Source organism: Pseudophryne corroboree, chromosome 9, assembly GCF_028390025.1.
Source record: "Pseudophryne corroboree isolate aPseCor3 chromosome 9, aPseCor3.hap2, whole genome shotgun sequence".
Taxonomy (NCBI): Eukaryota; Metazoa; Chordata; class Amphibia; order Anura; family Myobatrachidae; genus Pseudophryne; species Pseudophryne corroboree.
In genome coordinates, this window is record NC_086452.1 from 156,124,119 (window position 1) to 156,140,052 (window position 15,934).

A 15,934-nucleotide genomic window follows, 5' to 3' on the forward strand; every position below is an offset into this window, starting at 1 on the left:
GGACCTTTATGGACCCCAATTTGAGGCCCAACGTCACCCCTGCTTGCAGGAAGTGCAGGAATCGACCCAGTTGAAATTCCTCCGTCGGGGCCTTCATGGCCTCACACCAAGCAACATATTTTCACCAAATGCGGTGATAATGTCTTGTGGTGACATCCTTCCTGGCTTTGATCAGGGTAGGGATGACCTCCTCCGGAATACCATTTTCCTTCAGGATCCGGTGTTCAACCGCCATGCCGTCAAACGCAGCCGCGGTAAGTCTTGGAACAGACAGGGTCCCTACTGCAGCAGGTCTTGTCTGAGCGGCAGAGGCCAAGGGTCCTCTGTAAGCATCTCTTGAAGTTCCGGGTACCAAGCTCTTCTTGGCCAATCCGGAACCACGAGTATGGTTTTCACTCCTCGCCTTCTTATTATTCTCAGTACCTTGGGTATGAGAGGTAGAGGAGGAAACACATAAACCGACTGGTACACCCATGGTGTCACTAGAGCGTCCACCGCTATCGCCTGAGGGTCTCTTGACCGGGCGCAATATCTTTTCAACTTCTTGTTGAGGCGGGACGCCATCATGTCTACCTGTGGTTTTTCCCACCGGTTGACCAGCATTTGGAAGACTTCTGGATGAAGTCCCCATTCTCCCGGGTGGAGGTCGTGTCTGCTGAGGAAGTCTGCTTCCCAGTTGTCCACTCCCGGAATGAACACTGCCGTCAGTGCTAACACATGATTCTCTGCCCATCTGAGAATCCTTGTGGCTTCTGCCATCGCCATCCTGCTTCTCGTGCCGCCCTGTCTGTTTACATGGGCGACCGCCGTGATGTTGTCTGACTGGATCAGTACCGGCTGGTTTTGAAGCAGGGGTCTTGCCTGGCTTAGGGCATTGTAAATGGCCCTTAGCTCCAGGATATTTATGTGAAGAGAAATCTCCTGATTTGACCACAGTCCTTGGAAAAAAAAATTCCCTTTGTGACTGCCCCCCAGCCCCGAAGGCTGGCATCCGTGGTCACCAGGACCCAGTCCTGTATTCAGAATCTGCGGCCCTCTAGTAGATGAGCCCTCTGCAGCCACCACAGCAGCGACACCCTGGTTCTGGCCGATAGGGTTATCCGCTGTTGCATCTGGAGATGGGACCCGGACCATTTGTCCAACAGGTCCCACTGGAACGTCCTTGCGTGGAACCTTCCGAATGGAATTGCTTCGTACGAAGCTACCATTTTTCCCAGGACTCGTGTGCATTGATGTACAGACACTTTTCCTAGTTTTAGGATGTCTCTCACCAGAGATGACTATTCGTCGGCTTTTTCCAGTGGAAGAAACACTCTTTTCTGGTCTGTGTCCAGAATAATTCCCAGGAACAGAAGACGTGTCGTCGGGACCAGCTGTGACTTTGGAATGTTTAGAATCCAGCCGTGCTGTTGTAGCACTTCCCGAGAAAGTGCCACCCCCACTATCAACTGTTCTTTGGACCTCGCCTTTATCAGGAGATCGTCCAAGTACGGGATAATTAAAACTCCCTTCTTGCGAAGGAGTATCATCATTTCGGCCATTACCTTGGTAAAGACCCTCGGTGCCGTGGATAACCCGAACGGCAGCGTCTGGAACTGATAGTGACAGTCCTGTACCACAAATCTGAGGTACTCCTGGTACGGAGGGTAAATGGGGACATGCAGGTACGCATCCATGATGTCCAGGGATACCATGTAATCCCCCTCCTCCAGGCTCGCAATAACCGCCCTGAGCGATTCCATCTTGAACTTGAACCTTTTGATATAAGTGTTCAAGGTTTTTAAATTTAAGATGGGTCTCACCGAACCGTCCGGTTTCGGTACCACAAACATTGTGGAGTAGTAACCCTTTCCTTGCTGAAGGAGGGGTACCTTGACGATCACTTTCTGTGAATACAGTTTTTGAATAGCCACCAACACTGCCTCCCTGGCAGAGGGAGTTGCCGGCAAGGCAGATTTTAGGAAACGGCAGGGGGGAGACATCTCGAATTCCAGCCTGTACCCCTGAGATACTACTTGAAGGACCCAGGGATCCACTTGTGAGAGAGCCCACTGTGTGCTTAAAAACCTGAGACGTGCCCCCACCGTTCCCGATTCCGCCTGAGCAGCCCAAGCGTCATGCTGTGGACTTACCGGACGCAGGGGAGGACTTCTGCTCCTGGGAACTAGCTGTGTGCTGCAGCTTTTTTCCCCTTCCTCTGCCCCTCGACAGAAAGGATGAGCCTCTAGCCCGCTTATTTTTCTGGGGCCGGAAGGACTGTACCTGATAATACGGTGCTTTCTTTTGCTGTGGGGTAGTCTGTGGCAAAAAAGTCGATTTCCCAGCAGTAGCTGTGGAAACGAGGTCTGAAAGACCTTCCCCAAAAAGTTCCACCCCTTTACATAGGGTAAAACTTCCATGTGCCGCTTTTATAGCCCCTGATGACATTTGAGACGCTTGGACAGGCACAAGCTGAGTAGCCGGCTGTCCTATGTCGTCAAACCTTTTATGTAAGGAGCTGACACTGTCACGTAATTCCTTCCATAAGTCCATCCACACTGGTGTCGACCCCGCAGGGGGTGACATCACATTCACAGGCATTTGCTCCGCCTCCACATCATTATCCTCATCATACATGTCGACACACAGCAGACACACAGGGAATGCTCTTACAGAGGACAGGACCCCACAAAGCCCTTTGGGGAGACAGAGGGAGAGTATACCAGCACACACCAGGGCGCTATATAACACAGGGATATCACTATACAGAGTGTTTTCCCCTATAGCTGCCTATAATAAATATTATATATATATATATATTATATATATATATATATATATATATATATATATATATATATATATATATATATATATATATATATATATATACACATATACACATACATACACATATACTGCGCCTAAATTGTGCCCCCCCCTCTCTTTTTTACCCTTTCTGTAGTGCAGGACTGCAGGGGAGAGCCAGGGAGCTTCCTTCCAGCGAAGCTGTGAGGGAATAATGGCGCCAGTGTGCTGAGGGAGTTGGCTCCGCCCCTTTTTCGGCGGGCTTTCTCCCGCTATTTTATCGTTTCTGGCAGGGGTTAATATACACCTATATAGCCTCTGGGGCTCTATATATGGTGTTAGTTTTGCTAGCCAAGGTGTTATTATTGCTGCTCAGGGCGCCCCCCAGCGCCCTGCACCCATCAGTGACCGCAGTGTGTGGTGTGCATGAGGAGCAATGGCGCACAGCTGCAGTGCTGTGCGCTACCTTGGAGAAGACAGAAGTCTTCAGCCGCCGATTTTCCGGACCACCTTCTTGTTTCTGGCTCTGTAAGGGGGACGGCGGCGCGGCTCCGGGAACGGACGACGAGGTCGGGTCCTGTGTTCGATCCCTCTGGAGCTAATGGTGTCCAGTAGCCTAAGAAGCCCAAGCTACCACCACTTAGGTAGGTTCGCTTCTTCTCCCCTTAGTCCCTCGTTGCAGTGAGCCTGTTGCCAGCAGGTCTCACTGAAAATAAAAAACCTAAACTATACTTTCTTCTAGGAGCTCAGGAGAGCCCCTAGTGTGCATCCAGCTCAGCCGGGCACAGAAATCTAACTGAGGCTTGGAGGAGGGTCATAGGGGGAGGAGCCAGTGCACACCAGATAGTCCTAAATCTTTCTTTAGATGTGCCCAGTCTCCTGCGGAGCCGTCTATTCCCCATGGTCCTTACAGAGTCCCCAGCATCCACTAGGACGTCAGAGAAAACTTATTTGATCCTTATTTCTTTGTAAGGATATCCTTATGTCTATCCCATGCATGTTTAAATTGCTCTACTGTCTTAGCCTCTACCACCTCTGATGGGAGGCCATTCCACTTGTCCACTACCCTTTCTGTGAAGTAATTTTTCCTCGTATTTCTCCAGAATCTCTCTCCCTATTTAGCAGTCGGAGATGAAGAACAGTGTCAAAAGCCTTACTAAAGTCTAGATAAGCTACATCCACGGCTCCACCTTTATCCATCACTTTAGTCACACAGTCAAAAAATAAGAATTTACTTACCGATAATTCTATTTCTCGTAGTCCGTAGTGGATGCTGGGAACTCCATAAGGACCATGGGGAATAGCGGCTCCGCAGGAGACTGGGCACAAAAGTAAAAGCTTTAGGACTACCCGGTGTGCACTGGCTCCTCCCCCTATGACCCTCCTCCAAGCCTCAGTTAGGATACTGTGCCCGGACGAGCGTACACAATAAGGAAGGATTTTTGAATCCCGGGTAAGACTCATACCAGCCACACCAATCACACCGTACAACTTGTGATCTGAACCCAGTTAACAGTATGATAACAGAGGAGCCTCTAGGAAGATGGCTCACTACAACAATAACCCGATTTTGTTAACAATAACTATGTACAAGTATTGCAGACAATCCGCACTTGGGATGGGCGCCCAGCATCCACTACGGACTACGAGAAATAGAATTATCGGTAAGTAAATTCTTATTTTCTCTGACGTCCTAGTGGATGCTGGGAACTCCGTAAGGACCATGGGGATTATACCAAAGCTCCCAAATGGGCGGGAGAGTGCGGATGACTCTGCAGCACCGAATGAGAGAACTCCAGGTCCTCCTCAGCCAGGGTATCAAATTTGTAGAATTTTGCAAACGTGTTTGCCCCTGACCAAGTAGCTGCTCGGCAAAGTTTTAAAGCCGAGACCACTCGGGCTGCCGCCCAAGATGAGCCCACCTTCCTTGTAGAATGGGCATTTACTGATTTTGGCTGTGGCAGGCCTGCCACAGTATGTGCAAGCTGAATTGTACTACAAATTCAACGAGCAATAGTCTGCTTAGAAGCAGGAGCACCCAGCTTGTTGGGTGCATACAGGATATTTTCAGGGTCCTGACAACATCTAGCAACTTGGAGTCCTCCAAGTCCCTAGTAGCCGCAGGCACCACAATAGGTTGGTTCAGGTGAAACGCTGAGACCACCTTAGGGAGAAACTGAGGACGAGTCCTCAATTCCGCCCTGTCCGAATGGAAAATCAGATAGGGGCTTTTGCAAGATAAAGCCGCCAATTCTGACACGCGCCTGGCCGAAGCCAGGGCCAACAGCATGGCCACTTTCCATGTGAGATATTTTAAATCCACAGATTTAAGTGGTTCAAACCAATGTGATTTGAGGAACCCCAAAACTACATTGAGATCCCAAGGTGCCACTGGAGGCACAAAAGGAGGCTGTATATGCAGCACTCCCTTGACAACGTCTGGACTTCAGGAACTGAAGCCAGTTCTTTCTGGAAGAAAATCTACAGGGCCGAAATTTGAACCTTAATGGACCCCAATTTGAGGCCCATAGACACTCCTGTTTGCAGGAAATGCAGGAATTGACCCAGTTGAAATTCCTCCGTTGGGGCCGTCCTGGCCTCACACCATGCAACATATTTTCGCCAAATGCGGTGATAATGTTTTGCGGTCACATCCTTCCTGGCTTTGATCAGGGTAGGGATGACTTCCTCAGGAATGCCTTTTTCCTTTAGGATCCGGCGTTCAACCGCCATGCCGTCAAACGCAGCCGCGGTAAGTCTTGAAACAGACAGGGTCCTTGCTGGAGCAGGTCCCTTCTTAGAGGCAGAGGCCACGGGTCCTCTGTGAGCATCTCTTGAAGTTCCGGGTACCAAGTCCTTCTTGGCCAATCCGGAGCCACGAGTATAGTTCTTACTCCTCTCCGTCTTATAATTCTCAGTACCTTGGGTATGAGAGGCAGAGGAGGGAACACATACACCGACTGGTACACCCACGGTGTTACCATAGCGTCCACAGCTATTGCCTGAGGGTCCCTTGACCTGGCGTAATACCTGTCCAGTTTTTTGTTGAGGCGGGACACCATCATGTCCACCATTGGTTTTTCCCAACGGTTCCCAATCATGTGGAAGACTTCTGGATGAAGTCACCACTCTCTCGGGTGGAGGTCGTGTCCACTCCCGGAATGAACACTGCTGACAGTGCTATTACATGATTTTCCGCCCAGCGAAGAATCCTTGCAGCTTCTGCCATTGCCCTCCTGCTTCTTGTGCCGCCCTGTCTGTTTACGTGGGCGACTGCCGTGATGTTGTCCGAGCGGATCAGCACCGGCTGACCTTGAAGCAGAGGTCTTGTTTGGCTTAGAGCATTGTAAATGGTCCTTAACTCCAGAATATTTATGTGAAGAGATGTCTCCAGGCTTGACCCCAAGCCCTGGAAATTTCTTCCCTGTGTGACTGCTCCCCCAGCCTCGCAGGCTGGCATCCGTGGTCACCAGGACCCAGTCCTGAATGCCGAATCTGCGGCCCTCTAGAAGATGAGCACTCTGCAACCACCACAGGAGAGGCACCCTTGTCCTTGGGGACAGGGTTATCCGCTGATGCATCTGAAGATGCGATCCGGACCATTTGTCCCGCAGGTCCCACTGGAATGTTCTTGCGTGGAATCTGCCAAATGGGATTGCTTCGTAGGAAGCCACCATTTTTCCCAGGACCCTTGTGCATTGATGCACTGAGACTTGGCCTGATTTTAGGAGGTTTCTGACTAGCTCGGATAACTCCCCGGCTTTCTCCACCGGGAGAAACACCTTTTTTTTGGACTGTGTCCAGGATCATCTCTAGGAATAGAAGACGAGTCGTCGGGATCAGCTGCGATTTTGGGATATTGAGAATCCAACCGTGCTGCCGCAGCACTACTTGCGATAGTGCTAACCCGACTACCAACTGTTCCCTGGATCTCGCCCTTATCAGGAGATCGTCCAAGTAAGGGATAATTTAAAACTCCTTTCCTTCGGAGGAGTATCATCATTTTTGGCCATTACTTTGGTAAAGACCCGGGGTGCCGTGGACAATCCAAACGGCAGCGTCTGAAACTGATAGTGGCAGTTCTGTACCACAAACCTGAGGTACCCTTGATGAGAAGGGTAAATTGGGACATGACCAGAGACACCATATAATCCCCTTCTTCCAGGTTCGCGATCACTGCTCTGAGTGACTCCATCTTGAATTTGAACCTCTGTATGTAAGTGTTCAAAGATTTTAGATTTAAAATAGGTCTCACCGAGCCGTCCGGCTTCGGTATACCAACAGCGTGGAATAATACCCCTTTCCCTGTTGCAGGAGGGGTACCTTGATTATCACCTGCTGAGAATACAGCTTGTGAATGGCTTCCAATACCGCCTCCCTGTCGGAGGGAGACGTCGGTAAAGCAGACTTTAGGAAACGGCGAGGGGGAGACGTCTCGAATTCCAATTTGTACCCCTGAGATACCACCTGAAGGATCCAGGGGTCCACTTGTGAGTGAGCCCTCTGAAATTCTTGAGACGGGCCCCCACCGTGCCTGAGTCCGCTTGTAAAGCCCCAGCGTCATGCTGAGGACTTGGCAGAAGCGGGAGAGGGCTTCTGTTCCTGGGAACTGGCTGTCTGCTGCAGCCTTTTTCCTCTTCCTCTGCCACGGGGCAGAAAAGAGGAGCCTTTTGCCCGCTTGCCCTTATCCACCCTAGGGGGTGTTTCCCAACGTGCCCTATCCTCTGGCGGGAAAGGGTATGATGCCAATAACTTTTTAGGAATTATCAGTTTTTTATCAGGGGAAACCCACGCTTCATCACACACTTCATTTAATTCATCAGATTCAGGAAAAACTACGGGTAGTTTTTTCTCACCAAACATAATACCCTTTTTAGTGGTACTTGTAATCTCAGAAATGTGTAAAACATCTTTCATTGCCTCAATCATGTAACGTGTGGCCCTACTGGAAGTCACATTCGTCTCTTCACCGTCGACACTGGAGTCAGTATCCGTGTCGGCATCTATCTGCCATCTGAGGTAACGGGCGCTTTAGAGCCCCTGATGGCCTTTGAGACGCCCCGACAGGCCCAAGCTGAGTAGCCGGCTGTCTCATGTCATCAACTGTCTTTTGTAAAGAGCTGACACTGTCACGTAAGTCCTTCCATAAGCCCATCCACTCAGGTGTCGACCCCCTAGGGGGTGACCTCACCATTACAGGCAATTGCTCCGCCTCCACATCAGTTTCCTCCTCATACATGTCGACACAAACGTACCGACACATAGCACACACACAGGGAATGCTCTAATAGAGGACAGGACCCCACTAGCCCTTTGGGGAGACAGAGGGAGAGTATGCCAGCACACACCAGAGCGCTATATATAGACAGGAATACCACTATATAACTTGCTTTTCCCTTTATAGCTGCTGTTATTATCAAAACTGCGCCAAATTAGTGCCCCCCCTCTCTTTTTTACCCTTTTCTGTAGTGCAGGACTGCAGGGGAGAGTCAGGGAGACGTCCTTCCAGCGGAGCGGTGATGGAAAATGGCGCCCGTGTGCTGAGGAGATAGGCTCCGCCCCCTTCTCGGCAGCCTTTTCTCCCGCTTTTTGCTGTATTCTGGCAGGGGTTAAAATACATCCATATAGCCCCCGGGGGTTATATGTGGTGTATTTTCGCCAGCTAAGGTGTTTACATTGCTGCTCAGGGCGCCCCCCCCTAGCGCCCTGCACCCTCAGTGACCGGAGTGTGAAGTGTGCCTGAGGAGCAATGGCGCACAGCTGCAGTGCTGTGCACTACCTTGTTGAAGACTGATGTCTTCTGCCGCCGATTTTTCCGGACCTCTTCTTGCTTCTGGCTCTGTAAGGGGGCCGGCGGCGCGGCTCTGGGACCGGACTCCGAGGCTGGGCCTGTGTTCGGTCCCTCTGGAGCTAATGGTGTCCAGTAGCCTAAGAAGCCCAAGCTGGCTGCAAGCAGGCAGGTTCGCTTCTTCTCCCCTTAGTCCCTCGATGCAGTGAGCCTGTTGCCAGCAGGTCTCACTGAAAATAAAAAAAAAACTAAAACTAAACTTTTTCTAAGAAACTCAGGAGAGCCTCCTAGAATGCACCCTTCTCGGCCGGGCACAAAAATCTAACTGAGGCTTGGAGGAGGGTCATAGGGGGAGGAGCCAGTGCACACCGGGTAGTCCTAAAGCTTTTACTTTTGTGCCCAGTCTCCTGCTGAGCCGCTATTCCCCATGGTCCTTACGGAGTTCCCAGCATCCACTAGGACGTCAGAGAAAGTCAATAAGATTTGTTTGACATGATCTCCCCCCAGTGAATCCATGCTGTTTGGAATCCTGTAAATTGCCAGATTTGAGATAATCTACAACTCTTTCTTTTAAGAGTGATTCTATCCATTTTCCTACTACAGATGTAAGACTCACTGGTCTGTTTGCCTCTTCCTTGCTTCCACTTTTGTGCAGTGGGACTACGTTTGCTCTTTTCCAGTCCTCTGGAATTACTCCTGTAGCTCATGACAGGTTGACTAATTCTGTCAATGCAGTGACCAACATAGTCAATTTGCCTTGCACCCCATACTGTAGCTCTTGGTGCACATTGCCGATAACTGCATCCATCCCAAGAAGTAAAAGATTATATAGGCATCGCTATAAATTATAGTAGATCCAAATTATATTTAAGTTTCGAATGGGTTCAGTCTACAAAGCTGTATAGGTCTTATTCAGCAAGATTTTTCTAAATTTTTGCTGCACACCTAATTTCTTTACGATACGGACACATTTGGTTGCCTATGGATATGGCACATTGTCAGGGGGGAAGTTTTGAGCACTGCAACTGTAGAATTTTCCAGTTTCTGTGATGCACTATAGGGTCTATTTACTATGCCTTGGGGAGGGATTCAGTGGATGGAGATAAAGTACCAACCAACCAGCTCCTGTCATTTTTCAAAGACAGCCTGTAACATGGCAGATAGGAGCTGACTGGCTGGTACTTTTTCTTTCTCCAAGGATTAGTAAATAGACCCCTATATATTACATGGGTGTGCAATAGATCCAGCCACAACATTGTAGTGCAAATGATTACTTTTCTGTACAATATGGAAGAAAGAATAAAACTTGAGTTTAGAGGCTTTAGGGTATTTTTACGAAGATGTGGTTTTTTTTTTGGTTTTTTTTTTAGAAGTGGAGATGTTGACCATAGCAACCAAATTTCACTTAACATTTATCTAGCTGCTTCTGGAAGATAATAGCTAGAATCTGAATTTATAAAAAAAAAAAAAAAAACACACACCTTAGTAAAATATACCCCTTTATGTAATTTCATATTTGAACAGGACAGTTCACATGCAATACTCTGCCCTTACCTGTCTGTATGTCTTTCCAGAGTACCCACGATTTGGAGCTGTCTTCGAATAAGATAAAACAGCTCTGATTAAACTTATCTATCTGTAACGGAAATAACACAACTGTGTGTTAAAAAGAATGTCGCAAACAACCTTGGCATAATAGGTAAAGATTTGTAGACTAACATCATATAGTACTTGAACTACTTTTAAAACAAAAGGTGGCTGCTACAAAGCTAGAACCACTCAAATATGCCTGCAAATCTGTGATGCACTGATGTTATTTCACCTTGGTTATAAGCAGATACCAATATTAATGCTCACGTTTTTTGCTAAGAAGGGGTGACACCTCTAGCCAGATAAGTCGATCTGCGTTACAGTATACTGTACATATTAACACACTACATCAAAATCTAGCAGACTGTTACTTAATGGTAATGACTGCCTTAAATTCTATTGCTACAGCAAATTCAGAAAAACGCCCTGTGAAGCCAAGCTGGCTGCAGCGCATCTGAAGAAAAGGGATTGTGTGTCTGATTCAGAGATGTAGTGTTCCTGAGGGGTGCCGTACCCTGCTCGGTTTTAAAGTGACAAAATGCGCCCTGACCTTATAGTGGCCCTTCGCTGAAACAGCCTGCCCTCTGCAGTCCCCACCCGCAGGACGTATTGTCCTGCAGGTGGGAAAAGTTGCTGTGCGCGGTATCCATTCACAAAGCGGGAAGAGCTTGGGAGCAGCCCGGCATCTCCTTAAGTGTTGGGCACACAAAAGTGACAAACAGGAGTTGTGCCATAAGGCCATGGCCCTTTTCCAGAGTAACCACACACCCTTTTTAGTATGCACATGCGCTGGAGTGCCCTATTTCCCTGATGGCAACTGGCCGGGAAAGCAGGCAGGAGATAGCCAATCTAGTGTAAGCTTATGCTTACTCAGATGGCCAATGCTGCCTATTAACCTTATTGTACCCAATGCACACACTCCTAGTTCTTTATATACCAAACTCCTGCCCTGTCTTCTCTCTGTGACAGACATCATATGATGCAGAGACAGCTGCACTAATGCACCTGCTGGAAGCCAGGGGACAAACAGGACCTTTCTGACAAGCTCACGCAGTAGCCAATGGAACAAGGGGAGAGCAGGGAAGCACACTCCCCTCCCCTTGAATTGGGGATTGGCCAAAGCACGTTCTGCACGACAAGGCCTTTTTTTTTTTTTTTTTTTAATCACCCCTCTGTTATTGTGAGCGACACACCAGGAACCAACTGAACACATTAACAGTCCAGGTTTTAAGGATAGCCATACTTGAGCAAAGGTGACAATTAGTACCTTAGTTATTTTGATTTATTAATCTGTGCTCAAGCACTGAAATCACTAAAATCTGGACTGTTAGTGTGCCTTGAGGACAGAGTTTGGGAATGCCTACACTAAAGTGATAAAACACTGCCTGAGACGCACTGCTATAATACATTCTATTTTGAACAGATTCTTGTGGGCTGCAAAATAATGGATACTTATGGAACCAGCTGCAAAAAGGTGCTATTTTAGTCAACCCATCTCCTATCTCCTATATAATAGCCCAGATCTGTGACTTTGTGACTCATTTGCTAACGCTGGGCGGAGTCACAACACTGGGCGGAGTTAGTCAAATGAGTCACAGATCTGGGCAAATCTATAGGAGACTAGGAGCAGAAGCAGATGGTATGGGCATGGCACAGGCAGGGGTGCATACCTCCCAGCTTTCTTCAGGCAGAAGGAGGGACACACAGGCGGCGAAAAGGGGGCGTGGCCACCGAAAAGGGACGTGGCTTCACGGGAGGGCCCCAGTTTTCGTCAGTGAGGGGTCATGCCCAGCGCTTTGTGAGCTGCTGGCATGCCCCCAGGGGCGGATTATAAGTCCGGGGGGGGGGGGGGGGGGGGGGGGGGGGGCGGGGGGGGGGGCAGGGCACTTGAAACAGGGGGGCCCCTCTATCATTGCTGTGCCTGCTGTGGGTTTGGGGGCGTGGCTTAATCGTGCCCACGCCCCCTTATGCAAATTCCAGCAATTTTTTTTTTTTTATTTTTTTTTAATGGGATTTTGGCCTCTCAGCTAGGGGTAAATCCAGAGGGGGTGGTCGCTTCCCCCTACACACCCGCACAGGCAGAAGAAAGCAGGGAGGCTGCCCAGCATCCACTACGGACTATGAGAAATAGATTTAACGGTGAGTAAAATCTTATTTTCTCTGACGTCCTAAGTGGATGCTGGGACTCCGTAAGGACCATGGGGATTATACCAAAGCTCCCAAACGAGCGGGAGAGTGCGGATGACTCTGCAGCACCGAATGAGCAAACTCTAGGTCCTCCTCAGCCAGGGTACCAAACTTGTAGACTCTTACAAAAATGTTTGAACCCGACCAAGTAACAGCTCGGCAAAGTTGTAAAGCCGAGACCCCTCGGGCAGCCGCCCAAGAAGAGCCCACTTTCCTCGTGGAATGGGCTTTTACAGATTTAGGGTGCGGCAGTCCAGCCGCAGAATGTGTAAGTTGAATCGTGCTACAGATCCAGCGAGCAATCGTCTGCTTAGAAGCAGGAGCACCCAGCTTGTTGGGTGCATACAGGAGAAATAGAGAGAGTCAGTTTTCCTGACTCCAGCTGTCCTGGAAACATATACTTTTCAGGGCCCTGACTACATCCAGTAACTTTGAATCCTCCAAGTCCCAAGTAGCCGCAGGCACCACAATAGGTTGGTTTACATGAAACAGATACCACCTTAGGAAGGAATTGGGAACGAGTCCTCAATTCCGCCTTATCCATATAAAATACCGATAAGGGCTTTTGTATGACAAAGCCGCCAATTCTGATACACGCCTGGCCGACGCCAAGGCCCACAGAATGACCACTTTCCACGTGAGGTATTATAGCTCCACGGATTTAAGTGGCTCAACCCAATGCGACTTCAGGAAATCCAACACCACGTTGAGATCCCACGGTGCCACTGGAGGCACAACCGGGGGCTGACTATGCAGCACTCCCTTAACAAAAGTCTGAACTTCAGGCAGTGAAGCCAGTTCAATTTTGGAAGAAAATCGATAGAGCCGAAATCTGGACCTTAATGGAACCCAATTTTAGGCCCATATAGTCACCTCTGACTGTAGGAAGTGCAGAAATCGACCTAGCTGAAATTTCTCCTTTGGGGCCTTCCTGGCCTCAGTACGCAACATATTTTCGCCATATGCGGTGATAATGGTTTGCGTTCACTTCTTTCCTAGCTTTAAATAGCGTAGGGATAACTTCCTCCGGAATTCCCTTTTCCTTCAGGATCCGGCGTTCAACCGCCATGCCGTCAACGCAGCCGCGGTACGTCTTGGAACAGACAGGCCCCCCTGCTGCAGCAGGTCCTGTCTGAGCGGCAGAGGCCATGGGTCCTCTGAGATCATTTCTTGGAGTTCTGGTTACCAAGCTCTTCTTGGCCCACCCGGAACAATGAGTATAGTTCTTACTCCTCTCCTTCTTATTATTCTCATTACCCTGGGTAAGAGAGGCAGAGAAGGGAACACATACACCGATTGGTACACCCACGGTGTTACCAGAGCGTCCACAGCTATTGCTATAGTTGAGGCGGGACGCCATCATGTCCACCTGTGGCCTTTCCCAACGGTTTACAATCATTTGGAAGACTTCTGGATGAAGTCCCCACTCTCCCGGGTGGAGGTCGTATCTTCTGAGAAAGTCTGCTTCTCAGTTGTCCACTCCGGGAATGAACACTGCTGACAGTGCTAACACATGATATTCCGCCCATCAGAGAATCCTTGTGGCTTCTGCCATCGCCACCCTGCTTCTTGTGCCGCCCTGTCGGTTTACATGAGCGACCGCCGTGATGTTGTCTGACTGGATCAGCACCGGCCGGTGTTGAAGCAGGGTCTAGCCTGACTTAGGGCATTGTAAATGGCCCTCAGTTCCAGAATATTTATGTGTAGGGAAGTCTCCTGACTTTTCCATAGCCTTGGAAGTTCCTTCCCTGTGTGACTGCCCCCCAGCCTCGAAGGCTGGCATCCGTGGTCACCAGGACCCAGTCCTGTATGCCGAATCTGCGGCCCCCTAGAAGATGAGCACTCTGCAGCCACCACAACAGCGACACCCTGACCCTTGGAGACAGGGTTATCCACCGATGCATCTGAAGATGCGACCCGGACCACTTGTCCAACAGATCCCACTGGAAAATCCTTGCATGGGACCTGGCGAATGGAATTTCTTCGTAAGAAGCTACCATCTTTCCCAGGGCTCGCGTGCATTGATGCACAGACACCTGTATACGTATTAGGAGGTCTCTGTCTAGAGACAACAAATTCTTGGACTTCTCCTCCGGGAGAAACCCTTTTTATCCTGTTCTGTGTCCAGAACCATACCCAGGAACAGTAGACGCGTCGTAGGAACCAGCTGCGACTTTGGAATATTCAGAATCCAGCCGTGCTGTTGTAGCACTTCCCGAGATAGTGCTACTCCGACGAACAACTGCTCCCTGGACCTCGCCTTTATAAGGAGATCGTCCAAGTACGGGATAATTATTTCGGCCATTACCTTGGTAAATACCTTGGTGCCGGGGACAGACCAACGGCAACGTCTGGAATTGGTAATGACAATCCTGTACCACAATATTGAGGTACTCCTGGTGAAGAGGGTAAATAGGGACATGCAGGTAATCATCCTTGATGTCAAGTGATACCATGAAATTCTCCAGGCTTGCAATAATCGCCCTGAGCGATTCCATTTTGAACTTGAACCTTCGTATATAAGTGTTCAAGGCTTTCAATTTTAGAATGGGTCTCACCGAACTGTCTGGTTTCGGTACCACAACATTTTGGAATAGTAACCCCGGCCTTGTTGAAGGAGGGGTACCTTGATTTCACCCGCTGGAAGTACAGCTTGTGAATTGCCGCCAGTACTACCTTTCTCCGAGGGCAGCAGGCAAGGCTGATGTGAGGTAACGGCGAGGGGGAGTCGCCTCGAACTCCAGCCTGTATCCCTGTGATACTATTTGCAGAACCTAGAGATCCACCTGTGGGCAAGCCCACTGGTCCCTGAAGTTCCTGAGACGCGCCCCTACCGCACCTGTCTCCACCTGTAAAGCCCCAGCGTCATGCGGTGGACTCAGAGGAAGCGGGGGAAGATTTTTGATCCTGGGAACTGGCTGCTGGTGCAGCTTTTTCCTTCTTCCCTTGTCTCTGTGCAGAAAGGAAGCGCCTTTGACCCGCTTGCTTTTCTGAAGCCGAAAGGACTGTACCTGAAAATACTGTGCTTTCTTAGGCTGTGAGGAAACCTGAGGTAAAAAATTTTCTTCCCAGCTGTTGCTGTGGATACGAGGTCCCAGAGACCATCCCCAAACAATTCCTCACCCTTATAAGGCAGAATCTCCATGTGCCTTTTACAGGCAGCATCTCCATGTGCCTTTTACAGGCAGCATCACCTGTCCACTGCCGGGTTTCTAATACCCTCCTGGCAGAATGGACATTGCATTAAATCTGGAAGCCAGCCGGCAATATCCCTCTGTGCATCATAAATATATATATATATATATATAATAAGAATTTACTTACCGATAATTCTATTTCTCGTAGTCCGTAGTGGATGCTGGGGACTCCGTAAGGACCATGGGGAATAGCGGCTCCGCAGGAGACTGGGCACATCTAAAGAAAGCTTTAGGACTATGTGGTGTGCACTGGCTCCTCCCCCTATGACCCTCCTCCAAGCCTCAGTTAGGATACTGTGCCCGGACGAGCGTACACAATAAGGAAGGATTTTGAATCCCGGGTAAGACTCATACCAGCCACACCAATCACACCGTACAACTTGTG

At 49.3% G+C, this 15,934-nt stretch overlaps 1 protein-coding gene across 6 annotated transcripts in view; it reads right to left on the bottom strand.

The window, feature by feature from the left end:
• Positions 1–15,934, bottom strand: part of MTF2 (metal response element binding transcription factor 2) — a 181,035-nt gene that overhangs the window by 110,396 nt on the left and 54,705 nt on the right. For 4 of the 6 annotated variants that reach the window (XM_063939878.1, XM_063939874.1, XM_063939875.1 and 1 more), the window contains exon 3: positions 10,130–10,211. The exons of the other annotated variants lie outside the window; for them this stretch is intronic. Coding sequence is in view for 3 of the 4 variants with exons in the window: in XM_063939874.1 (XP_063795944.1) it covers positions 10,130–10,211 (82 nt within the window). In the remaining variant the exon portion in view is untranslated. The remainder of the gene's footprint in view (positions 1–10,129; positions 10,212–15,934) is intronic. 6 annotated transcript variants of the gene reach the window in all.